The sequence below is a fragment of the Trematomus bernacchii genome, unplaced genomic scaffold (assembly GCF_902827165.1).
Source record: "Trematomus bernacchii unplaced genomic scaffold, fTreBer1.1, whole genome shotgun sequence".
Lineage (NCBI taxonomy): Eukaryota > Metazoa > Chordata > Actinopteri > Perciformes > Nototheniidae > Trematomus > Trematomus bernacchii.
Window position 1 is genome coordinate 513,256 of NW_022987546.1, and position 26,871 is coordinate 540,126.

General features: G+C 41.0%; 1 protein-coding gene across 2 annotated transcripts in view; it reads left to right on the forward strand.

Moving 5' to 3' along the window:
- thada (THADA armadillo repeat containing) overlaps positions 1-25,195 on the forward strand; it is a 110,474-nt gene extending 85,279 nt beyond the window's left edge. For both annotated transcript variants that reach the window (XM_034122636.1, XM_034122637.1), the window contains 6 exons: positions 2,367-2,491; positions 6,564-6,636; positions 6,933-7,083; positions 7,278-7,400; positions 23,412-23,587; positions 24,602-25,195. In XM_034122636.1, coding sequence (XP_033978527.1) covers positions 2,367-2,491; positions 6,564-6,636; positions 6,933-7,083; positions 7,278-7,400; positions 23,412-23,587; positions 24,602-24,925 — 972 coding nt within the window. In that variant the 3' untranslated portion in view covers positions 24,926-25,195. The remainder of the gene's footprint in view (positions 1-2,366; positions 2,492-6,563; positions 6,637-6,932; positions 7,084-7,277; positions 7,401-23,411; positions 23,588-24,601) is intronic.
- The last annotated feature ends 1,676 nt before the right edge of the window (positions 25,196-26,871 follow it).

A 26,871-nucleotide genomic window follows, 5' to 3' on the forward strand; every position in this document is an offset into this window, starting at 1 on the left:
AGTTGTTGCATTCAACCTGAAGGGATTAGGTTTAGTATTCTCAGTTGTTAGCAGGCACAGTTTTGATGTCACAGTGGGTTATTTACTGACTTAATTTATGTCATAGACCAAAACATTAAAATCTCTTAATCTTGTGTTAACCACCACGCCTCATTTTAGGCCTTTAATCAAAAACCAGTTCTCAAACTTCCAGACGAGGGAATAGCCGTGTTTTTATACAAGTTATTGTTATTGTTTGTTTAATCTAATGATGATAAACACTTTGTATTGATATGAGCCATTCAGAGTCAGTCAGAACAACACACCAGCAGGTAGGAGGTCCCTTTTTACTGCTACACATTTTTACTTTTTACACATTCACAAATATACAGTCACACACACATGTTTACACACAGACATTGCATGCGCCCGCTCGCCCAGCTCTCCACCCACACAGATCCTATAAAGTAAGCTTTATTTTAAAGCTCTAATAACAGTTTGGGGCCTTGAAAGAAATAATAATCATTGAGATATGCAGCAGGAATGTCAACATGTGTTCTCGGCTGGATGTGTGTTTTTAACGGGGCCTCACGCGGTGGAAAACTCGACTTTTCCTCCTCTGACTCGGTCAGCTGCCTCGCTCTCTGAAGGAGTGACGGAGCATGGAGAGGATGGAGAGGAGGGGGGGGGGGGGCAGTGAGGAGTGAAGGAAGCAGAAAATCGAGTTAAGGAGGTAAACGCGTGACACTCCAGGCAAACAAATCATTTTCATGCATTGGTCAGTTTTTGAGAGTTTGGGCTATTTTGCTTTCATAACATGTTTTCTTTCAGACTCGTGGAAATAAAGCATTCAAATGACACATTTAGATGTTTACTTCACTTGTGTCTGTAGATTCCTCCTACATTCACCCAAACTTACATCATTTCTCATGTACGATACGATACGATACGATATTACTTTATTTGTCAGATCAAGTCTGAAATTTGACTTGCGTCACAGCAGCTCCATGTCCAACATCAACAGACAAATATCCAGACACAAATACATGAAACACAAACATTTAACATAACACATAATCACAATCAGTGAGAGAAAAGCTGCTCAAAGAGCCTTCAGCGTGCATTTGATCTGGGATCAGCTCTGTGTTTACTGAGAGGATTGGCTGATGCACAAACGAGTGCTTCAGTCTGACCTTATTGAATCGTGGGACCCTGTATCTCCGATTAGATGGTAGCAGTTCATATTCACTGTTCAGAACATGCTTTGGGTCAGAGATGATGTTGTTGGTCATGTGCATGTTTTTGCAGAACACTTCATATCAAATGGTCTTTGTATAAGTAATGAAGTGGAGTTTCCTGATGATATGTATTACTTTTAAGAAATCTTTAATCATCTGTGAAGCATTGCAAAATGTATGGAATTTTACAGTGGTTTTTATATTGTGAGAAGTTTGTTTGTATATCATTCACAGCCAGATTTATAGAACATGTTATTCATAAAAACATAAAAAAATAAATGTTGATTTGGCTGTTGATCATATTTTCTAATGGAAAAGAGCGACACAAAGATATATCCAAAGCCTAGAACCAAACATCCCTCATTACGGTTGACTCTAAAAGGTTAACAAAATGAAACAATCATTTTAAACCTGCTTTTATCGAATGCTTACATTTTTTGTCCTGGTATGCATGACAAATTTCATATATTTTATTTTGTGTATTCTATAGATATAGATATATATATACTTATATACTTCCGTATTTACTTCCCTGGACATAATGACATCACTATGTAACACTTGTAATCAGAGCAGACTGGGCTCTGGTTTCAGACAGAGGGTGAAAAGAGGTGCTGTAACACAGGCAGTATGAGAAGAATGAAGACCTTTTTGAACATTAAAGCATGGAGACATGTCCCAGTAGAGACACTACATACTGATATGAACCTGAAAATAAGTATAATGGGGCCCTTTAAACTGAATGGTGTCAACAAAAGACGAGGCCTAGATTATTCCCTCAATGAACGATGGAGATATAAATGAAAGCTCACTTGCTATGCTGTACATCTTCACATACACCCATGTGCTTTTGCACCCATCTTCATGCATGTGTTTGTGTTGCAGTGTGTGTGAAAGAGAGAGCGAGGCAGCTGTGTACCCGTGGTTAGGGTGTGCGTAGGGAGGATCTGACCGGTGTGTAAAAATACCCTCCAGGGCAACTTGCCAGCCGCGCTGCAGAGAGGACACCAAAGCTGTGTTGATGGATGGCCCTGAGCAACTTCCTCACCAGTAGCTCTGAGTGTGTGTGGGATGGAGGTGAACAACAGTGACTGCATTCATATCTTCTTACTCCTTTTGACAGTCTCTTTGTCTCTTTCCTCCTCTCAGGTCCTCTCTGTGTTGTGTGTGTTGAGCACCACCACTGAGCTCCCATGGTCGGATGGTGTTAAGATGTTGTCCCAGGAGGAGCTCCTGCTGCACCTTCTTGCTCTGGCTCAGAACTCCACTCACAGGTCAGAGAAGACACATATACATGTCCGTGTACAAATAATCCTGATGTTTCCTCTGTTTGGGCCAAAGCATTAGACAGTTATTGCCTTATTCCAGCAGCTAGAGTTCACATAGCGAACATTCAAAGCATTGGAAACTGCGCACACAGAGTTCTGACTTATATTTATTTTAAAGAATATGATGCTTGTAATGACTTCTCCCCCCCCCCAAAAGTCAAACTAATTCAACCTTATTTATAAAGCATGCAACTCACTGTGCTTTATATCAAATTGACATATAATAATAAAACAAGTGCAGAATGTACAAGAGGAAAAAAGACACACTTCCACAAGTTCACAGAAATACACACCCTTACCCACACATAAATACACTTTGAAAGAGCATTGCTTTAAAACTGCTTTTGAAGGTCTAAATACCTTCTACTCAGGGCATAAATACAGGAGAAAGTAGCAGAATGTTACAACCAATCCTTGATTTGATAGGGAAGGATTGCAGAATTCACGTGTAATGTGCTTATAGGTTTTACTTCCAGGAAAAACACTTGCAGAAGCATTTAGAATTAGCACAGCTGAGATTGGGATGCTGGTGAATACAGACCATTACATTAGTGTAGTCTGCCTTTAATAGATCATTTCATTCATTTCTCAGAGTAGGATTTGAGAAAGCTGATCTTGTGAGATGATTACAGTAATATGGCTTTTGAAGTTTAGATCGCTGTCTATGATGACCCAGATTTCTGGACTTGCTAATCACAAGGAAGCCTGTCTCTGAAGCATATCCTTCTTTATCATCAATTTAACTCAAAATGGGACCAATATGATCATTATGATTTATCGAAGGAGACTTAACACTAGCCATTGGTACCAAAACATCCTTATAACAATCTGTACTGAGGTAATAAATAGGTGAGAAGTATGGTAGTTTTCTCATAGACTTCTATACAATCAGACATCTACACTCACCAGCCACTTTATTAGGTACAGCTTGCTAGTACCGAGTTGGACCCCCTTTTGCCTTCAGAACTTTTTTGGTCCATATTGACATGATAGCATCACGCAGCTGCTGCTGATTTGTCGGCTGCACATCCATGATGCCAATCTCCCGTTCCACCACATCCCAAAGGTGCTCTATAGGATTGAGATCTGGTGACTGTGGAGGCCATTTGAACATTGTCATGTTCAAGAAACCAGTTTGAGATGATTTGAGCTTTTTGACATGGCATCCTGCTGGAAGTAGCCATCAGAGGATGCATACAATGTGGTCAGAAACAATACTCAGATAGGCTGTGGTTTTTAAACAATGCTCAATTGGTACCAAGGGGCCCAAAGTATGCCAAGAAAATATATCCCCCAAACCATTAACCACCACCACCACCAGACTGAACCGTTGATACAAGGCAGGATGGATCCATGTTGTTTACGGCAAATTCTGACGCAGCACAAATCGAGACTCATCAGACCAGGCAACATCTTTCCAATCTTCTATTGTCCAATTATAGTGAGCCTGAGCAAATTGTAGCCTCAGTTTCCTGTTCCTAGCTGACAGGAGTGGCCCCCGGTGTGGTCTTCTCTGCTGTAGCCCCTCTGCTTCAAGTTTCCACGTGTTGTGTGTTCAGAGATGGTCCTCTGCATACCTTGGTTCTAACTAGTGGTTATTTGGGCTACTGTTACCTTTCTATCTTCTTGAACCAGTCTGGCCATTCTCCTCTGACCTCTGGCATCAACAAGGCATTTCGCCCAGAGAACTGCCGCTCTCTGGATATTTTCTCTTTTTCGGACCATTGTCTGTGAACCCGAGGTTTGTGCGGTTGTGCGTGAAAATCCCAGTCAATCAGCGGTTTCTGAAATACTCCAACCATGCCACGCTCAAAGTCACTTAAATCACCTTTCTTCCCCATTCTGATCACCTTTTTACAACCAATAAAAACAACCAAGGTGAGTCAGGAATAAGCACCTAAATAAAACAGTGTTTCACAGCACTGCAAAACTGTATTTCAAATGTGTCATGGACATTGAAGACACCTCAGCTTTTCTGCCCAGGGGGTGTCATTAGTTTTGCAGGTGTGGGGAACAAATGCATGGTGGTGATGTTTGCCCAAATGGAAAGTTGAGGACAATGGTTACCTTTAGCAAACTGCAAGGCAATCCATCAAAAACACTTTTGTGACAATTAACTGAAAAACAGAAATGGTCTACTATAGAGACAAAAAAAGGCGGCAGTTTCCTCATCGCTCCACAGAGATCTGATGGAATACCTTGGAATACTGTATATAACAAGCCAATACTTGAATCATCAATTCATTTCAAGGTAAGTGCAGAAAAAGGGAGGCAACGTTGTTACTCCAAAACACTTTGCCACCTCCTGAACACTAGCTGTCAAAAACAGTCCCTGGACCATCCCAGGGCAGCCTTTAGCTGTGATGGATTGAAGTGACATGAAGGGAGTACATGTTCAAATGCAACCACACACTCCTTCTCCATTTTCCTGTTTTTTCTGGCAACATCCATTTGTGAAAGAGCCCTGGCTGTCAAGCCTTCATTCAGAGCCAGAGTCCATGGAGGAGGGGCTCACAGGTTCACTGGCTGCACCTGGGCACACCTGGAGTTTCTGGCCCCTTTCTTCATGGGTCTTTGTGTATCGTTGCAGTATTTAGATTACCGAATTGTCCACCAGCAACAGAGATTGGTGGTTTTAAAATGTAAAAAACGCAGATGAAAGCTGATATTTGTGCTCTCAAAGGCCGTCATTACTGCATTATTCCTACATTAGATTATTCACACCTGTCAGGCTCCAACCAGTATTTTTGCAAGAGTTTATGAGAAACGTTGGGCCCCTCTTACCACAAAGTGATTTGGCAAAGACTGTCCCAGTGTTTGTGTGTGTGCTTACACTGTAAGCCCTTTGACAAGCATTGACAGACACACACACCTTCCTTGACAAGCCACCGCTGTACTTTTCTCACCCCAACAAGAGAATCCAGGCTTGAATGAGGATTGGATTACAAAGGCTTTTAGCCCTGTAAAGTCTTTTCCTGGCCACAATCTCTGGACCCGAGGATCCACTTTCCCTTTGGAGCGGCCCCAGGGTTATGATTAGAGCCGGGGAAGGACGAGATTGGGTTGCTGGCTGCCCTTGTCTGCCGTGTGGTTGAATGACCCTCTGGGTATTGTGATCCATAATGTAGTGGTGAGCACCAGCACACTTCTTTTGTGGGTTGTAAGTCAATACAGTTGAGTGATGTGTGTGTAGTTGACGGTGCCGCGGTGTTTAATGTGCGTAATCGTTTTTACAGAACGTCCCGTGGAGAACATTTTCTTTTCAGACCCTGTCACTGCACCAATATAAAATGAAAGGGTTAGTTCACCCAAGTGCTAAAAAAACAAAAACACAAGAAAAAACAAACTGTACTTCCAAACAGCCCAAAATAAATGATGTTATCCTCTTTTTTTTTAGCTATATGCTTTAGAATAAATATACTTACCAAAAGAAAAGTACACCAGACTCCTTAGAGTGTCTTTTAGTACAACGGTGAACAAAGCTTTGGTAGTGATGCAGTTGTAGTGACCTCTTCTATCACCATAGCCACACTCTAAACTTGCATACCCAGCATTATTATCTATATGACTCCAAATGATCTACAAAATAAACATTATGCTGTAATGAAAAAGACTTGAAATAAATCAATGAGACCATAAAGTCATCAGGAAAATGTTTCATGGGGTATTTAATCAAGTTAGATGTAGGGTCATTTTCTCATAGACTTCTATACCATTAGACTCCTTTTTGCAATTGGTGAAATGGCCTCTTGCTATTCAATACAAAGTTGCCAGTTTAAGGCACTTACAAATTGGCATCACTTTTCAGAGCCGGAGTTTGCCTGCTTCTAATAGACTCTTTTGCAGGAACCCCCTTCAGTTTATATATAAACTGTATTTGGGGGAACAAAGGGGGATTCACGTCATAAAGAGCTACAGAGGAGAGATTCCCCCTTTCAGATCAGACATTTAAAATAAACTAACCAAGTTATTATTAGTCATTTAGGAGCTGGTATCAGGTGTTGATTTTGTGTTTCAGTGTGGAGCTCCACTGTGCTGCCCTGACGCTGGTCTCTCGACTTGTGGTACAACTGGTGAGCTCTAACCCTCAGGTAAAGACGGACTGTACTCGTAATCTCTCACCTGTTAAAGATAAATGTATAGCAGCCTTTGCTTCATATCACAATTCACAAATGCACTGGAAAAAGATGTCGGTTATTACCTCAGTCCAATGCTGTTTTGTGTGGACTGTTTCTGCTAGCTTAACATACGATGTAATGACTCTACTACAAGACATTTCATGGATACTCTTCTATGCAACTGAAGTGACATTAGTTAATGAACTGATTAATAAGAATTCCTCTGTAAACTTTAATTAAATGCTTTATTTAATTCATTTGTCATCTAGGGTGCAAGTGCAGTGGCTTGTTTAGGTCAATGGGGGGCGCTGGTGTGCGCATGCTGCAGCGAGGAGCAGCCAGTGGAGGTGAAGCTAATGGCCGCCAAGGTGTTGGTCAACTGTACGGCCACTGTGCTGACCAGCTCCCATCTGCCCCTTGGTGAGTCTCAAAATGTGAACCACGTGGTGAGATATTTACCTCAGTCAGGCAAGATGTATACTGCAATTTTAAAAGGATAAAGTAAAAAATATGTTCATACATTTTATTTGTTGAACCCTTATAAAGGCAAATAATAGATTTTGTGGATCTGCAATGCAATTTTACATCTGTGTGTGTGTGTGGGTGTGTGTCAGGTCTGACCACAACAGTTTCTCTGTGGAGGAGTCTGTTCACGCTGCTGCAGGATGAAGACGAGGATGTCCGAGATTCTGCCTGTGACTTCATCTGTAATGTACCAGCATCTCTGCTCAGCACAGGTACACACACACACACACACACACACACACACACACACACACACACACACACACACACACACACACACACACACACACACACACACACACACACACACACACACACACACAGTCACAATTATTACACATTAATATACAACCATGGTGTACATATGTTACTTGTGATTTGCGCGATCACCCACTTAGTTTCAAACGCATTCCAAAGCAGTGTAAGACAACAGTGGTAATTACTGAAATGTATACACACACACATATATAAACAGACACACGCACACATCAGAGTTTCCGTTAGCCGGTAATTACCGGACTATGACCGGTAAAATATGCTGAAGACCGGCAAATCTAAATCTCTCCGGTCAAAATGTCCGGTCAAAATCATTTCCCCTTAGCGCAATACCGCATCAGTTGCGCCACTTATGTGACAGACAATAATAGTATGTGACAGACAAAAGAGTATGTGACAGACAAGAATAGTCAATTCTAATGTCTAACATTTAATGTGGAGAAAGAGATGTCCTGTATGGGTTGATTGTGCGTTGATCTGTTGGCAATGCCTCGGGGTTCCGGTGGGCATGTAAACAAATGCATAATGCTGCGCTATACTTTACGGCCTCACCCGGTTGCATAGCAACGCTTATTGTTGAGGTGTCTTTTAATAAGCAGGTAGTCATATCATTAGCTAGAACTAGCTAGATCTGATCGATATGGACATAAACACGAGTGAAGTCTAATCTGACGGGAGAGAGAGATCAGCTGCTGCTGACGAGTTGACACGCAGCTCTGCATGATCACCTGCAGCGGTGAGCGGAACAAAACACACACTTCTGGTTAGAAAATCACACTTAGCTATTTTAATTACCTCTCAAACTACCTAAACTAGTTATAGATATGTTTATTTTTACTGTTGGGTCACTCATTACTAGATCCGCGAGCTGCATGAGACGGATACTGACGGGCTGTCAGGAGAGAGCGCTCCGTTTATTATTCCCGTGTTGTTATAAATTACTGTACACTTTTGAATAATGTAGTTAATCTACTATAATTAATTTGTTTAATATCGAATCATATCAATTTGTTTTAAAGTTCAATACATAACAAAGAAGACCTTTTGACCGGAAGATTTAAACTTAAACGGACATGTTGACCGGCAAAAAAAGATTCTAACGGAAACTCTGGCACACATAACAACACCACAAACGCATGTTGATGTTAAAAAGGGTTGATGATATCACTTCGTGCTAAGGGTTGGGGAGCATTCCCGGAATGAAGGGCGCTAATTGTAATTGGGACACAAGAGTGAAAAGTGTGCGTGTGCGGGCGGTTATGTGTCATTGTTAAGTGAGGTCTATTTTTTGAGGATTGTATGAAAGCAGGAATTCAGATTCACTCACAAATCCCTCATGTATTCAGACTGATGACAGTTTTATCCCCAAGGTAGCACCCTTACAATACTACCTCTTGCACACGTTGAGACAGGTTTATCAGATTATCGATACAATTCTTAAGAATTTGAGGCCCTGTTATGCTCATTTTCAGATTCATATTTGTATTTTTGTGCCTCGACTGGCACGTTTCTCCATGATTCAATGTTCAAAAAGCTCTTTATTTTTCTCATACTGTCTGTGCTGCAGCACCTCTTTTCACCCTCGGTCTGAAACCAGAGCCCAGTCTGCTCTGATTGGTTTGCTGGCCGGCTCTGTTGTGATTGGTCAACCGCTATGAGATGTCTCGCCCCTTAGCCTATCACGTACAATGTGTTAAAGCACTAGCCAATAGAAGCACAGGTGTTACATGGTGATGTCATTTTGTTACAGAGGTAAACAAAGGAGTCCAATGGAGGCGTTTCAGGCAGGGGGGGGGGGAGTGTGTGGGAGAGAAACTCCCTCTGAAGGGAACTTTGGGATTTTAGCCTCTGCAGACCATTTACATGCACAAAAACCTATATAACAATACAGGAAAGGGAAGACCCCAAAAAGCATAATAGGGCCCCTTTAATATAGTGCTATGGCAGGTTAAAATACGCCGAGTTTTTCTTTGCTCGTCTTTATTTACAGATTTACGATTGGGTTTATCGTCAAGTAACAGAAAGTAATAACACACTTTATTATTGTGATACGGTTACTCCTTACATTTTCAAGTAACCCTCCGAGCCCTGCTATCAGAGGACTGACAGCTGCCAGCTCTCTAGTGGCCCTCACAAACAACCACAGTGCGACTTCCTGTCCTCACAACACACACTTCCTGTATTTTCCCAGCTTTCCTCCACGGAGCCACCCTTATTGTGTCTGTCGCCACTGATAGGATCTCATAACATAACACAAGGCAGCAAAACACCTCCTCAAAAGTCTCCGCAGCCCCTTTTGAATGGGAGGGCAGAGTCATGGGGGAAGACTCAACTCCGGTGAAAATAGACATGTTTACTGTCCATTTAGAGAGAAATCCAACCTTTTCCTGTAAAGGCAGAGAATGTCTCACTATCTCAAGGCCTAGGAAACGCATTTAAACATTCCTTAAAGTGTTTTGATACAAGGATTTTATCCAAAAAGCTGTGTGTATGTATGTATCTATATGTGTACATAAGCACATAAGGCCAGACAGGGCTGATAAGCTGTCAGCAGATTGGAGCTCAACAACATGACTAAGACGTGGAGGTTTTCTTTACAACAGGAAGAGAACACAATAGGCATACATGCAGAGTGGGTGTCCTGTGTGTGTATGTGTGTGGAGAAAAGAGGTCCTTCTTTGTCAATACACATTTATTACTCATTTGGAGTTTACAGACTTTGTATTTTACTTACAGTAATCTGGCACACATTCCCTCCTGGACACTCGTTTTATTCCTGTGTGTGACTTCCCTCTCCAGGCCACGCCACTCCGCTTTCGCTGAAACTCATGAAAACTGTCTTGCAAATTCCTGTTTTATTTGGACACTTGTCGTACGCACAGCAGGAATGTAGCGCACGAAACAAAAAGAAATGAGACGGTAAATTGGTCCGCTTGTTTCAAATGAATGAGCCACTTGGCCGGGAGAGTTGAATTCCTGATGTAAATGAAAAACAACAGAAAAACCCAAAATAAATCACATCCCAGCGACTGTAAAAACAACATCACCCTTCAATTAAAATAAATATGTCATCTTTCTACTTCAGTGCTTCAACTTAAGTGATGTTGCTAAAATTAAATACACGACAGTAAGCTGCTGAGACATTTTGGTACTCGGAGAGCTTTTAATGAAGTCATCAGGATTGCATTACTGCTATCACGAGGCAGACATAGTGTTTGTCAATGTGTTCATAAGTTAGAGGTTTTATTTATTTTTAAATGTTCATACATTTGTAATGCTGTCAGCACCCAAATGAAGTGCTGGTCAAATTTCAGAGAACATTTTCATGATCTCTAAAATAAAATGAAATCATAGATCGTAAAGAAAAACTCACAATAAATTGATCATGGTGAATTCCATTTTTGAGATTGAGTGACTTAAAAAAAGCTGTCTTGCTTGCTGTCATGTTAGAGTAGTGTCAAAATAAGAGTAATTATTTTTATTTGAATGTATTTATCATTTTTTCTGCAAGGGGCCATTATAATGTGTAACCTCATTTAGGGTTGTGTAATTGATTGTTTTTCACTGAGAAGTATTTGTGAGAAAAAAAAAGTTTGTCCGAAAAGATATTTCCTAACTTATACATACTGGAATCCCTGAAATGTAGTTAAGGCTGCACAAAAAAAAAACACAGTAAGCACAACATGTAGTAAATATGTGTTAAAATATCATTATGAATGAAGTATTGCGGAGCTGCAGAGGTATCCTGGTCTAGAAATAGCATCTTACAGACTCAATAACACTTTTTTAATCATTAACAATAAGAATTATGATGCAATAATGCTTAATCCCTCCAACATCGTAATCGCAACTAGTTATTTTTTCCTAATCATGAAGTCCTAGTTATTAGCTAGAATATTTTGATGATAAATGGGATTGAAATCTTGAATTGCAATTATTTTGGCCTGAAAGGTTAGATTCCGGTAGTGAAACCTTTAGCCTGGTGACCTGCTTAATGTGTCAGGTCAGCACATAAAGTTCTTCTGTCTTCAGTGGCATGCTATTCCACACCATAGCTATATGTATAGTGCAATGCTGTGCCAATGGAAAAACTCCACTACTGTGTGTTTGTGTGTATACTGGTGTGTGTGTGTGTGTGTGTGTGTGTGTGTGTGTGTGTGTGTGTGTGTGTGTGTGTGTGTGTGTGTGTGTGTGTGTGTGTGTGTGTGTGTGTGTGTGTGTGTGTGTGTGTGTGTGTGTGTGTGTGTGTGTGTGTGTGTGTGTGTGTGTGTGTGTGTGTGTGTGTGTGTGTGTGTGTGTGTGTGTGTGTGTGTGTGTGTGTGTGTGTGTGTGTGTGTGTGTGTGTGTGTGTGTGTGTGTGTGTGTGTGTGTGTGTGTGTGTGTGTGTGTTCCCATCCCCTGCAGGCCAGTCAGTCTGCCTATAGTGGGGTTTGTGTGTGTGTTTTATGACCTGCCGTTGCAGAGTCAAGTATCTGAGGTGTTATCTTCTTCAGATGGAGGTGACGACTCCTGGCCCTTTGATATGGAGGACAGGCAGGGATGTGGGAACAGAGACATGATCAGCAGCACAAACACACACAATGACAAAATGCTAAACACTCATCCCCTTTAGGAAGGAAAGACATTTGAATGAAATTGAAATGTTTTAACATGGTGTTTTGTTGCTGAAACCAGTAAGTAATTCAGCTCAACAGACAAATAATAAAATCATGTTGACTATGCAGTGTATATACCAAGTATATCTTAAACACATTTCAAGAATAGTTTGACACTATTATGCCTACTAGCTTTCTTTCAATGTCTGTATACTAAACCTGAATCTAAATCCAGCAGGATTAGTTTAGCATAAGGGCTGGAAACAGTTAGCCTTGGCTATGTCAGTATATCTTTATTCTCATCCAACTCTCAGAGATAATTTGATTGAGCATGTTTCTCAAAATGTTAAACTCTTCCATCAAAATGTTGGGGGACAGCTTTAAAATGTGTATCAAGCAGTAATATGTAAAGCTAGTATAGCATAGCATCGTTTATTAGCTTTTGTGTGTCTTTTCTCATAAATGCGAAGGACTATTTTGTGTCACTGCTAAAAATAAAGAACAGATATTCTTTCATCAATAAGTAAGAGTAGGACTCGCATTGCCTTTTAATCTAAGGGTGAGAATGCTTTGCAACTCATTCCAATATAGTTAAATGTTTCTCTTTTAATCAGAAAATCCAGGTGTATCCAAATAAACCTGTTTAGTGTGTGGGAGAGAAATCTTGTGTAGATTCACATCAGGTTGCGTTGGAGCTCTTCTTCTGTGAACCACAGTGGCGCCATTGTCCTGGACAGGAAGAGCAAATCTAATTTAACCCCATCCTACCCTCCAACACCGCCACCCCCCCACCAGCAGCATCACCACCATCACCCAAATACCTCCAGGCTAATTGGGTCTGAAATCAAACTCCGCTCACCCTCCCTGGACCTCCAGCATTGTGACAGACTCAGGGCAGGAACAGAGGGATCACTTTATATATAGAGCACAGAGGGCTTGTGGTTGGACAGCAGTGTGTAAGAGGGCACTGATTAGGATTCTGATTGGGAAGACAAAAGGGAAACAGAGCTACACAGTAATACAGCTCTATTTTTATTCTATCTTAACATGGCCTTAAAATTGTACCAGCTAGTATCTACCATTTATTACCTCACACTGAACCAACTCTACACCCAAGTATTTTCTAAAATACCAACTTCCTGTTCTTTACAGACTAACATTCAATATATTCATAACAAATGTGTTCCAATTAAGAGGCTTTAAAGGCATTTATATAATTCTTTATTACCTTAAGAGGTGTTTGTAGGCATATTTTACTACATGTAGCCACCAAGGCACCCTGTTTTCCTTGGTATCTCTTCTATCTCGCCAGAACATTAAAAAACGTAGTTCAGACAATTTAACGCTATACCAATAAATGACGCACATTTGTCATTGATTTTTAAATATCGAATTGTTTTCAGTCCCCAATCATTTCCTCTGTGTTATCCACCGATCTGAAGTATTTGAACTCTCTTTGTGTGGCCTCGCTCACTCTGCTTAAATGACAATGTATTCCGGGCCATTCTTAGCGAACCATTATCATCCAAACAGGCCGGGAGTAACCTGCTTGTCTTACTGTAAAGCCAACAAACACCCATGCATAACATGCCAGTCATGTGTCCTTTCCCCCAGTTCCCTCATTTGCAGAGGGTGACGCACATGATTGGAAGTGAACGACCTGACGGGGCTGAAGGACACACAGTAAACACACCCGTCCTCCTTTAGCACAGCACTCACTCAACCATAATGTTGCTTTATACAACACAAGAAACACACAGGTCCCTTCAGAAGAACTTATAAATGCAAAGGGAAAGAGATTTGGTGATATGAATTGGTCACATGCCTGCAGTAATGTCTGCAGTCTGCAGGCTCTCTCATAGAGCATTGAGATACATTGTATTCATTGGAGTCTGGAGCTGTGGGTTGTAAAACTTGAACATAATGTGATTTAAAAATAAATTAGGAATGCAGAGTATCTTGATCTGGCTATTTTCCAATCTAAAGCCCCTACCTCACTGGACAAAACTCATAACATATGGCTTCTGTCTTCAGTGGCAACAAATGACTCTATAGTAGTCAGGGTTATTTATCGACTCCAGATGTAATCACCAGTGACGGAAACCGGACGCTTATTTGTTCCCCTTTTCCTTTGCGATGCTTTACACGTGTTGAAGTGAATATATAATAGACAAAAGAAACATAGATTTGACCAATTAATGGAGTGTTTAAAATGTAAACCATACATGTAATATGCTCTCCTTAAAGCAACAAGACTACATTGAGGGAAACAGTCATTTTACCTTGGTGATCATTGATAAACACATTTAATTCAAACTTGAAAGAAAGAAAATAAACTGAACAGAAACCGTCTTGTTTGCTTTTCCCCTGTTCTATCAATCACTTTGGTTTAAAAAATGTGTTTCTGATGTTTAACGTACACATCTCTGAATCAGCCCCTGCAACTTTTGCGTTAAAGTCTTGATGCAATCTCACCTGAACCAGACCTAAGACACATTTCTGTACCTATACTCTGAACATGGTGAAAAGACTACTGCAGCACTGCTGACATTTTCTATTGTTTTCGTTGTGCTAAGGTTTGCCGAAGCATATTGGAGTCATATCATTCATTTTGTGGATCTGGTGGAGTTTGCCTTTTCACATTTTCTATATCTAACCCTGGTGGGAATTGCGGTCCATACTGTACTTTGGATTAAGAGCCAGGGTATATTGGCTTCGGGCCCTTCCTTTTTTCTGCATATTCCATGTCTGAAAAGGGCAATAAACTCCTCACTCCCAAGATTCCATGTCAAACCAATACAGTGGTCAGTTGTTGTGTCACTTTATTGTTTATCGATGTTGCTTCAATCCACTCAGATGCTACTTCAGCAGGAATTTTTTTAAAGCCTCCAGAGAAATTACCGGTTAACAACTTTTACCAATATATTCTGTCGGAGCCTTCGGAACATTACCATTAGCTTTGGCTCCTCTTTGATTTGTGTCTCATAGGAAATGAAAGGACCACAGGTGGTGTTTCCATGACAGAGACGGCCTCTGTTGTCTCCCCATCAAGGCAGCCATTCACTTCTTTTTGATCCTTTCACTGAGCTAACCACTGACTGTGCTTCATGACAAATGCTGCTACAGTGGGCTAAAACTAGCATATCCTCCAGCCATTATCTTTATGGTAATACTCACCATTAGCTACATTTTGTGCTATCATTTTCATGCTAATGTTTCCTGTGGGTGATGTTGTTGTTGCTCTCTGTCGCCCTGTTTCTCGTCAGTCGTCAGAGGAAGTCAGAGCTGTAAAGTGTGTGTTTTTATTTCACACCTCTCCCTCTATCTCACACCTATGCTTCCTGGTGTCTCGGCTCCAGTCTAGCATCTGAAGCTGTGTGTGTCATGTGTCAGGAAGAAAGAGGGGTTCTTTGAACTTTAATCATGGGTGTTGTTGTTGTTGTTGTGAAAGGATGCAACTAATGATTACTTTCAGAATCAGATTCCTTTATTTGTCCTGCAACGAGGACATTTACGGTATAACAGCGAGAGTATATTGCATTACATTAAAAAGAGTAGACTTACATATTATATAAAAAAAAGTAGGCACACGTTATTACTTATAAAAACACAAAAAACAAAGATAAGTACACCATGATACAAAAAGGTAGCAGTATATTTAAAAATCTTTTTATTTATTTGTAAAATCGAGTGGTAAAACATGTTTCGCCATCCACAAAGTACATTTTCTTGATTTGTCAGTCCAAAATATTATGTTTAATATGATATAAAACAGAGAAAAGCATGACATCACTGTAGTTTAGAGGAAGGAAACAGCATTTTCTGCCATTTGTTGGATGAAAAATAACTTTAACAATGAAACGATCATAAAAAAATACGTTACTTGGGATTGATTACTCAATAAATCAACTGATCCTTGCAGCTCTATTGTTGGTTAGTGATCTTACAGTATGAATTGAGACTGAAAGTGTTGGTTTTACACCAGCATAATGAACTTTTAAGCTTTGAAAATGATTTTTCAGATGCTCCGATCAATAAATCTGTTCATAGATTGATACAGATCATTGCAACCATATTGGACAGGCAGTCTTTGTCCACCTCTATGGAATACAGACCTGACTGTGGGGGGGAGCAGGTGTAGCTAAGGGAACTGTACGGTGGTCTGTCGGCCCCCAGGTGGGATGGGTGTAGTTGATGCAGTTAGTTGGGGCGGGGGCTTCTTACCTAAATCCCTCAGATATGGGTGACTGAGCAGAGGAATGGACTCCCAGTACAGTGAACATGATGGCACCAGCCAGTGGAAGATTGTGGGGCGGGAAGTGTTTTCTTTCATTTCAATGCTCTGACAGCCGGCCGAAAAAAAATCAACCACCCCCTCATCCTCCCCCTCCAGCTCCGCCCCCACTCAATGAGACATCTGACACCCCCCCAGCTGCAGAGGCTCAGCAGGGATTTACCGAACAGCAAAGGTCTCTTCACTCTCTTAATTTAATTCAGGGACTTTAATGACACGACTGTTGTTCAGACACAATGAGGCTGCTGCATAACCTTGATGTTTAAAAACTAACTGACATCCAATGATAGGGCTGCTCAATTAATCGTATTTTAATCGCAATTACGATTATGGCTTGCAACGATTGCGAAAACAACGTAATCGAAATAAAACGATTATTTTTTAATTATTATTATTATATATATTTTTTTTAATTATTATTTTTTTAATTGGTTTTTCAGTTGAATTATACTTAAAGTTCAGGGTAATCAACTGTTAAAAACATACTGTTCACATTTTGTTTCTCCAATAAATGGATGTTTTCAAAGTAAATGGATAATCGTTTTTTAATAATCGTGATATCAATTATTGACCCAAATAATCGAGATTATGATTTTTGCCATAATCGAGCAGCCCTATCCAATGATATTGTCATCATATTGTACTGCTTTTGATAATTGGTTCCACAATTCAGCACATTTATGGCGCATTTCCACTGCACGGCCTCGCACGGCTTAGTACGGTATAGTTAGGCCTTGGTAGGCCAGGCTCACTTTATGCTGCGTTTCCATTACAGTTTAGTAGCTGGGGCAGTAACTATAGTAACGCAGTGTAGGCGGAGCCGTGATGTCATCTTCAATGCGAACCACAGAAAACCAACATCAGCCGTTAGCTGTTAGCACTCAAACTCACAGCTCCTCATATCTGTTCAGAAACTAGACAAAAGTTAAACAAGTACAAACCACAGACTGTCTGTGTCATGGTGAATACAGTCGCTGCTTTATTTATGTCTGTATAGGCCATTGTTGTGAGTGTGGACGGTCGGAGCATATACTGCGTTAGCTTAGCCAATCTCCATTTAGAAAACAAGCATTTTAAAAGGTTTTTCCCCTGCCGTCTGTCTGCAGACTTGTCAAAGCATTAATTCATGGTTTTTACTAACCGGTATCAGTATGTTGTTACTTCGGCATCATTTTTGAAACGTGTATTAAAATTAAATCACGGTAAAATATGTTCATTTTGTTGTAGTTGTAGCCCCCTTGCCAGCGATTCTCTCACTAGTTTAGCATACTCAGCCCGGTTGTTGGCCCGGAAAGAACCTGGATTTTGGAGGGCCAGAAAAACTGTGAAACAGTACCCGTTAGCCGGAACTACCCCTAGTGGAAACGCAACAAAAAACGTGCCGGGTTTGGCACGGCACGCTTAAACCGTGCTACGTGCTGCAGTGGAAATGCGCCATAAGTCACACGAAAAATATTATACACCTTTTATATTTTTATTTATGTTTAAAATGGAGTTGACATCGGTTCGGTCTTACAGTCTGCCAGACTCAAACAGCCTGAGTTCATGTCAAGGCAATAACAACACTTTAATTGATCCCAGTTTATACTACAAACAGTTGTAATTGTGTGCATATGTAATACACTAACATTATACTGCTATCAGTATACAAAGCAATGCACTTCCCTGTTTGGTACATGACAAAACATGCAGTTATGAACATGAATCAAAATATGGCTTGCAATGCTATTTCAACTTTATTGAGAAAGCAAAATAAGTTCATCCTTTGGCCATAGAAAAAGTAATTTGACTACACTAACACAGCTCAACGTTACTAGCTATATCAAGGCTAGTAAACTTACATCAGTCTTCATAAACAGATGGAATTCATAACTCATACCTTCTAAACTAAAAACCTTCGGATTCATATTAGCTGTATGTTGCACTAAGTTCACTGTAGAAAATGTTAGCATGCTAACTGTCTACACAACAACAATGAAAATGTTTATGTAATTTAAAATGGTATCAGCCCATTAAATGGCTGTTAGCTGTTACAACCGACATTATAATCATCGTGAATTTCCCTACGGTGATTATTATAGGTCCATCTTATCTTATCTTATAATGCATCAGAAGGGACAAACTGCACCAATCACATATTGTGAAATGGTTGGAGTTTTCAACATGTGGTTTGTGAATAGAAACAAAACTACTTGGTTGAGTTAAGGCAACAAAAGTTCTGTACGGGGTCAAGATTAGTACAAGGTCAATGTTTGGGTTTACAAGTATGTTTGTTACATAACTTAGTATGTCCTTTATGTTGTTACATCAAATAAGTCAACATTGAGTTTTGGTTTCATGCGGTACATAAAGCGGTAGGTTAATTTAGGTGGATTCAGTATGTGGAAAACCTGCTACAGATTAACATTTAGAACAGGACAGACACAGCTCATAGTTAGAGCCTTTGCATGTAACTATAAGGTAATGGTGGCAGTGTAACTGAGAAAAGAAGATAGTGTGTGAAATATAAAAGGCTTGTTATAATTCCGGCAAATCTACATATAAAGCACTTTCTGACATGGTTACCAGGGTCTCTAACAAGGCAACCAAAGATCTCAGTTGAGTTTAAAATAGCTCAGAATGGTACAACTGTTAAACAGTTTCCACAAGTGGCACAAGGTTAAGTTTTCCCCTTACACTCCTGCCCTGCCCAGCTCAAATGTACCATAGGATGCCAGTGGATGGAGTGTGTGCCAGTGGAAGCCAATTGGCACAACACACACACATTCACACACACAGGCTTAACTATCATCTCAAGCCAATTCATCCACCAAATGGCACTAATATTGTCATTTGCGAGATTGTCTAAACACAAACACACACTCTTTCAATGCACACAATACCTACTGAGGACTTAACTCATTCCAACACACACACACACACACACACACACACACACACACGCACACACAAACACACACACATGTACTCTCACACCCAACACACATGCCAGTAACAGCGTGAAAGACAATCCCCTTGAGAAACGGGGCATTTTGCGCCAAAAGCTCCAGGAGGGAAATCGCATTAAGTGATGTGTGAAGCCTCTGTGGAAAAGTAGATAGATTGAATGCGGCTAAAATTTCATATTATGTCCCTTAATGTTAATGGGGGGGCTGTAAAGACTTGACATCTGAGGCTGGGCTGTCCCAGAGAGAGGTAAAGAAAGGAATTTGTCACTCAAGCTTCTAAACTCTTAAATCTCCTCCTAATACGGTACAATCAGCAGCCTCTAATGTTCAGAGTCGCTTTCCCTCTCCGCTCAGACTTCAGGCTCTGCTCCGATTTTACGCCTTCCTCTGAAGCGGAAAAACAGGGTTCCCGACCCTGTGTGTGTATGTGTGTGTGTTATATACTGTATGTGTGCCGATGGGGGTCTGTATACCTCCCTCCTCTCTTCCCATAGTGGTAGTGTTTTGGCTAGTGTCTCTCAAAGCCTTTTGAAGTCTCTGGTGTTATCTTGGTGTCAGCTGTGGTGATGGTGGTCAAGGTGGGAGAACAACAACACACACACACACACACACACACACATACACACAACCTCTGGGTCAGATAGTTGCTGCGTGGACAACTGGAGTCATTAAATGAAGTCATACGTTGTGTTTTCCCTCTGTTTGAAGTGTGTGTCCTTGCATTCACACTTCCTCTTGTATACAACACTGTGAGTACGGGCTCATGGAGGGTCTGCCTTTGAAAATACTGTGTGTTCAAGCGTTATGGCAACAGAGGACTATTTGTACAATACTATAATTAGCAAGATGACTAAGAACACATCATTTATTTTGTCACTAAAAAGAAATCCACATGAAGATCCTACTGGCATATGCAGGCCATCCATTAATTAACACGTTTACAGGAAGTTATGGGCAGCGTTTTCTCTTTCTGTGTGTTGGTGAGGAATCCTTTTGAATCCTCTCATACACACCCTGATCGTGGTCGGTTGTATGAGTTATAATTGTGTTTCCCAGAAGGACGTCCAAGCCCAGAGAAGACACACACTCACTCACATTAACTTTGAATCATTCAGTACACTCAGCCCTGCTTCATTTGAACGCCGCAACTCCACATGCAGCAACGAATACGGTACATACCCACATCAAATCCTTTACGATGGGGAAACGTCCACATATAGGTACTTAGTAACTACATTTCTTCCCTGCTGTCATATGTTTGAGAAAAACTTGGATATTTTATTTTATATTTCATAATGTAACAGCTTGACAATGTTTTTTCCCTTGTTTTTTGGCTTGCGTCGCAGTAACTGACACACACAAAACGTCTAGAGTTCAGCTGTGGAAACAAACTTATTTAGAATGATTTATTTCAGTTAGTCTGACTTTGGATTTAATTATTTTGGATACAGGGACACACCACTTCGGGAAATGTTTTTTCCTGTCTTGCCACCCATCACACAGTACTCCATTAGCTATATCTACGTCACGCACATCCGCTCTTGTAGAAGCCCAGTTAGAAACCTGTGTATACCGTACAGGGCAGAGAAATCTGGTTTCTGTATCACAAAACAAGCCGTGGACGCCAGATTTACCTTCAACTTTAAGCATAAAAGAACAAACCAGACTCTCGTTAAACATCAGCAGACTGCAGACTGTCAGAAAGAACTCTGTTACTAACTGTAAACACACTGAGAGATCAACAAGAAGGTCTTCACTCGGTCCGTTTGAGTTGTTAGTTTGTCTGTGTTGGTTGTGCACCAACCAGGGTTTCATTTTGGGATCCAAAAAATGTCATGTATTGTAGTGATTATGACTCGCTATACTATAACTATCAGAGTCAGTAGAAGTGATTCATACTAATATGCCTCAAAGTAAAAACCTAGCTTAAGTTATATTAAGCTTAGTCATACTGTAACAAAAGCTTATTTCTATATGGAATATAATCATCAATCAATTAAAACACATGTACACTTAGTATATTTCAGGCATAACTTAACTTTAAAAGACTAATAAGAGATAACAAAATGATATGGTCAAGACATTTGACCTGAGATTTAATTAAAAAGTTTCATGATGATTTCGAATTACATTTGAAAAGGATAACAGAATAGAATTTTTTTACCTATAACTTATAATAATTAGCAAATAATTATTAAATAATTTATCTTACAGTGGACAGGGTTTCTGTTTTGCGTGGTTAAGTTACTGTTTTGGTCAACGTAGTATGTTGGCCTAAGATAAAGCATAGATTTTGGACATTTGATAATTTGGGTTCAATTTTAGCCGTTTTTGTTGTTCTCCCTAGGTTTTGTCCCTGACCCTAACCCTTATTATGAGTATAACCTTAGACCCAGGGCAGAGGTCCTCTGGTCCCTCCAAGGCTGAGCTTCAGACTAAAGGTGAAACCACCATAAGTTCAGCCTCTGCTCTTCTGACACGGTCACCTATGACATGGCCTCTGAAATGAAAGTCCTACAAATTGGCTAAGGGTGGGGGGAAAGTATGGGCTCAGAACAGTCTCATAATACACACATGCACACAGAAGGATTCACACTTGTATTTCATGATCCGCAAAAGGATTCACACTTGTATTTCCGGATCCACACTTGTGTTTGTCAATGCACACACAAATGTGTTCCGTTTCATATTCATGTAAATAAAATCCAAATACAGAAAAAAGTTTTACATATGTATTTTTGATCCTCACATATTTGTTTTCCGTTTAAAACCGCTGTAGCCAATCAGATGTCTCCTCAATTCTAAGCCAATCACATGAGCGCGCCCCCACGAGGGTAGATTTCTTGCGTTCATGACGTAGCGCTTCATGTACGCATTTTGCGCTGTCCGGAGCTGACAGGTCCATGGAGCCTGCCTGCAGGCGCTAATCTCAGGACACCTCCACTCTCAGTACATTGCCACTTTCCGAGCAGGAAATGCACGCAAATACAAGCCTTTATATTATTAAGGTACAGTGCCACTTTCCGAACCATTAATAGATGCTTGTGTACACAAAAACGGCAGGCAAAACCGTTTTAAATGTGTGTTTCCTGTATGGCGAATACAGCTGCTTTATTTATGTCTGTATGAAGTTGTTGTGAGTGTGGAGGGAGCAGCTACAGGTTAGCTTAGCCTAAGCGATCAGTGCACTACGAAGCCAGTGCTAGACAGTGAACTGTCAACGGGGGGAGCCCCGCCGGTCATTATCGGCCGATATTCACTCTTAATAGTTTGATCGGTGCTCTCTATAAAGGCCGATCAGGAGAGCTGGATCTGATCGATATGGACATAAACGCGAGTGAAGTTTTAGCGAGCTGCATGAGAAACTGACGGGCTGTCAGGAGAGAGGGAGGGAGAGAGGAAAAAAGATGATCCCCGTGTTATTAGCCATATCCGGTCATAGTCCGGTAATTACCTGCTAACGGAAACTCTGCTACACAATTCTTCTTCTTCTTCTTATTATTATTGAAACATGACCGGTAAGTTTCAAATTTGTCCGGTAAAATAAATTCTGTCCGCGGAAACCCTGCTCCGGACAGCGCAAAATGCGTATATGAAGTGTCATGAAGTGAACGCAATAAATCATACCCTCGTGGGGGCGCGCTCATGTGATTGGCTTAGAATGAAGGAGACATCTGATTGGCTATAGATAGAAAAAATTACAAGTACGAATCGGGTGGCCGTCAGGGGAGTCTCAAAAAACCCACACACGAATGCACAGCGATCCATGCACAGAAAGCGGTTTGTGTTTGCAGGTTCAGGGGATTTAAATGGAAAACAAATATGTGAGGATCAAAAATACATATGTAAAACTTTTTTCTGTATTTGGATTTTATTTACATGTATATGAAATGGAACACATTTGTGTGTGCATTGACAAACACAAGTGTGGATCCGGAAATACAAGTGTGAATCCTTTTGCGGATCATGAAATACAAGTGTGAATCCTTCTGTGTGCATGTGTGTATTATGAGACTGTTCTGAGCCCATAGGAAAGTGGCACATAAGTCACATGCATCAAAACACTGTTTACAGACTTTGTATAAACGTGTTTCCTCTTTCTGTCCTCAGATGTGACGGGTGCGTCTGTGTGTCCTCCGGTGGCCCTGGACGCCGGTGTGGGGCTCCTGTGCCGGCTGTTTGAGCTGTGGGGACAGGTCCCAGCCGGGGCCCTCGCTCTGACAGAGTGGCTGCTGGGAGATGAAGAGGCTAACTATGAAGCGGTGGCAGAGGAAGCTTCCAGCCTGGTAAGAAGTCATCACGTAACAGTAAGAGTAGCTTGGTCTTAGCGAGATCAGAGCAACCACATATCAACAGTACGAAGGAACAATGCAAGATATCTGTAGAGTACTTATAGGACATTAATGCACAAACGATTAAATCACAAACAGTTTTTCAGATTGGTTTATGATGGTGTCCGTAAGTGTGGATTCACAGGGACAGACTGCACTATATTTTATTTTCCTTGCCCTTGTTTTTCTCTGGTCATAGTAGTAGTCAAAATAGCTAAAGGCTTTAATCCATCAAGGTTTTTGCTTTCAGGCCACACTTTACTAAGATGTCTGTTCAGTGTTTGTTCCAGTTGAGTTACTTTTAATTTCTACTTAAATCTAACTAACAGTAAATCATTGTGTCTTGTGGCTGATTGCTTAATGATCTTCAGCAGTAGTTGCTGCACAGGTCAATATTTGTATTGTACCTGGGGCTGTTTTTGAGAGAAATGCTCATTTAAACAAACAACTTGCACAGTTTTAATGAAGATTCTATAATTCTCATTTGTCTATCATTTTCTATGAAAGCACCTCAACTTTGTTTGTTAGCTAAGTTAAATTGTTCTTTAGGTTTGGATTCCAGTTCTTGACTTCATTCTCTTGAAAAACAAATGAACTTACAGAGAACTATCCCCTTTTTTTGGAGTTCCTCTCAGTTATACAGAGTCATTTTGTGTATTAGAGCTGATGGTTTTAGTTTTTCAGGTACTTAACTTTACTGGTTTGATTTACTGTCCACCTATTTATGTTCTGATGTAAACCAATTTTACAGAGAGTGAATATTGACACCTCATTTATCAGGGAGGGGTCCAGAAACACAACCGCTATGCTAATGTTGCTCTATTTGTGTAGGTATATATAGGCAACAACTTGCTATCGCATCCATCATATCAACTTAGGAATTGTTTTCAACTTGATCTTTTGCAGAAAAAATACAACCAGATTTAAATCAACATCCCAGTAATCACATTTCCTTTTGCTTGTGCCCAGGATGATGAGGACTTCCTGTTTGAGAAGGGGGGTCTGAACCTGTGGGCGGAGCCTGTCCAGTGGGTGAAGCTGCTCCACCGACACGTTCACTCCCTCCTCCTGGGCTTCAGGCAGACCCAGGCCCCAGGGGTCCCGGGTCAGGACCAGGTCCACCAGATCCAAACACTGTCAACTCAGGCCCAGGCCCAGGCACTGAGCTCCCAGAATGCCTTGGACTCCCTCCCAGCTCTGCCGCAGTTCTGCCTCACCATGGAGCACGCCCGGCTGCTGCTGCGGCTCCAGAGGGCCACGCTGGCTCTGGAGGTGCTGGACAAGCTCAGGTAGACCAGTAAATAGCACACTTTTTAGTTTTAAGGGAACATTTTGATAATTAGGGTTGAAATAAAGGAAGAGTTGTCAGATAAATACTTCAACAAATCTGGGACACAGACTGGCTACGTGATCTTTTTATTATCATTTCAAGGGAATGAAGGAACCATTTTTTTTAATTATTCTGTCATTGTCTGTCTTAAAATTGTTGTTCTCATAATTTACCAAATGTCTTTCAATTCTTCTGTTCACTGATGTCTTTTTTAATAAACAAACCAAAGTATGCCAAAGTTGTATTTTTCTTGAAGGGATAGACATTCGCAAAGAGGCTGGAGAGAGAAAACATAGAAATCAAATGAACACCGTGTGAATTTGTGTGCAGAAGCCATAACAATAACTCAGCAGGAGCATGTGCACAAACAACACTCGCCGCTCTGTTCCCCTATCAGTGGGAATGTGTCACACGACAGACTTCAACAGTGTCAGTATTGAGTACACAGGCCGTTCTGCTTTCTCCACGTCTACTAGGGATTTAAGGTTGGATCAAAACAACTCTGCGCCTAAAGCTTCCAGTTCTGACTTCAATGGCGCAATTGTGCGGCGACACAAGCTTTAAGCATGGGATTCTGAAAGCAAGTCTCTGACACGTTCCCAAAGTTGTATTTCAGTATACGCTTCGTCTCTACTGTATGTTTATACGAGGTGTTATTTTCCTGTGATATTTAATTTACTGCAGGATTCTTCCCATTGGATGGTGTTTTTATGCTTCCCTCTACTTTTCCTGCTTATGTAATTAGGAGGACGGCACAATGGACTACTGTCCTCTCTCGCTGTGTGTGTGTGTGTGTGTGTGTGTGTGTGTGGTGTGTGTGTGTGTGGTGTGTGTGTGTGTGTGTGGTGTGTGTGTGTGTGTGTGTGTGTGTGGTGTGTGTGGTGTGTGTGTGTGTGTGTGTGTGTGTGTGTGTGTGTGTGTGTGTGTGTGTGTGTGGTGTGTGTGTGTGTGTGGTGTGTGTGTGTGTGTGTGTGTGTGTGTGTGTGTGTGTGTGTGTGTGTGTGTGTGTGTGTGTGTGTGTGTGTGTGTGTGTGTGTGTTCATGCTGCCCTCTCTTACAGCTGGACCCTTCTCCCTCCCTGGTAGCCGTGTTCCCTGTTACAGTAAAACTGATGTAATGTTTTGGAACGGCTCAACATCCCCCAATAAAAACAGAGCTGTGTGATGGGAGAGTGGTTTCTGCGGACAGGGACATGTTCTAGGGATTTCTCAGGAGGAGCCTCTCCGTGTCTGTCCTTCACATTAAACTATTTATCACTACTTGCAAAGCGCAAATAGTCCTGGGACAGCCCTCAGACTAATTTTAGGGTTGGTAGTAGTAGATTCCAAGCTCTTATGTCACTTGTTTTTCGCCTTTTGCTATTTTTTTTTTTCATCTCCCTCCCTTCTTCTCCAACCAAACCATTCAGCACTTATATTGAATCATGTCAGCGAAAGAAATTCATTTCTTTTCAACCACTCTTCCAATTATGATCCTATGTTGAAAGGCTTAATGGTTACTGTCGCAGAAACCGGCAATTTCTGGTGATATGTGTCGCTCAAGGTTTTTACACCCTCCTGACCAAAATATGTCCTGTGGAGCTCTTGATATAGAGTCCCGTCCTCTGCTGCCAACGCTGAAATCTTTCCACTGTGGTTCTTTTTAAAAAAAACTTGACAAAACTCCAGCAGTAGTTTGACATTTTCATGTGAACATTCTGACATGCTGAGAAGGTTACATCATGCTGAAAAATACTTATGGCAGCTTTTTTTGACGTTACCAAAAGGATAGGACTGAGGATGACTAAAACATGCTGTATCCTGTCTGAAAAAATATAATTTATCCACAAAGAAGTGACTTTATAGCTGCAAAATGATCCTGAGTGCAGTTAAAATCTTGCTCCAGCTCTTCTCAGCAGGTGGCGCACTAT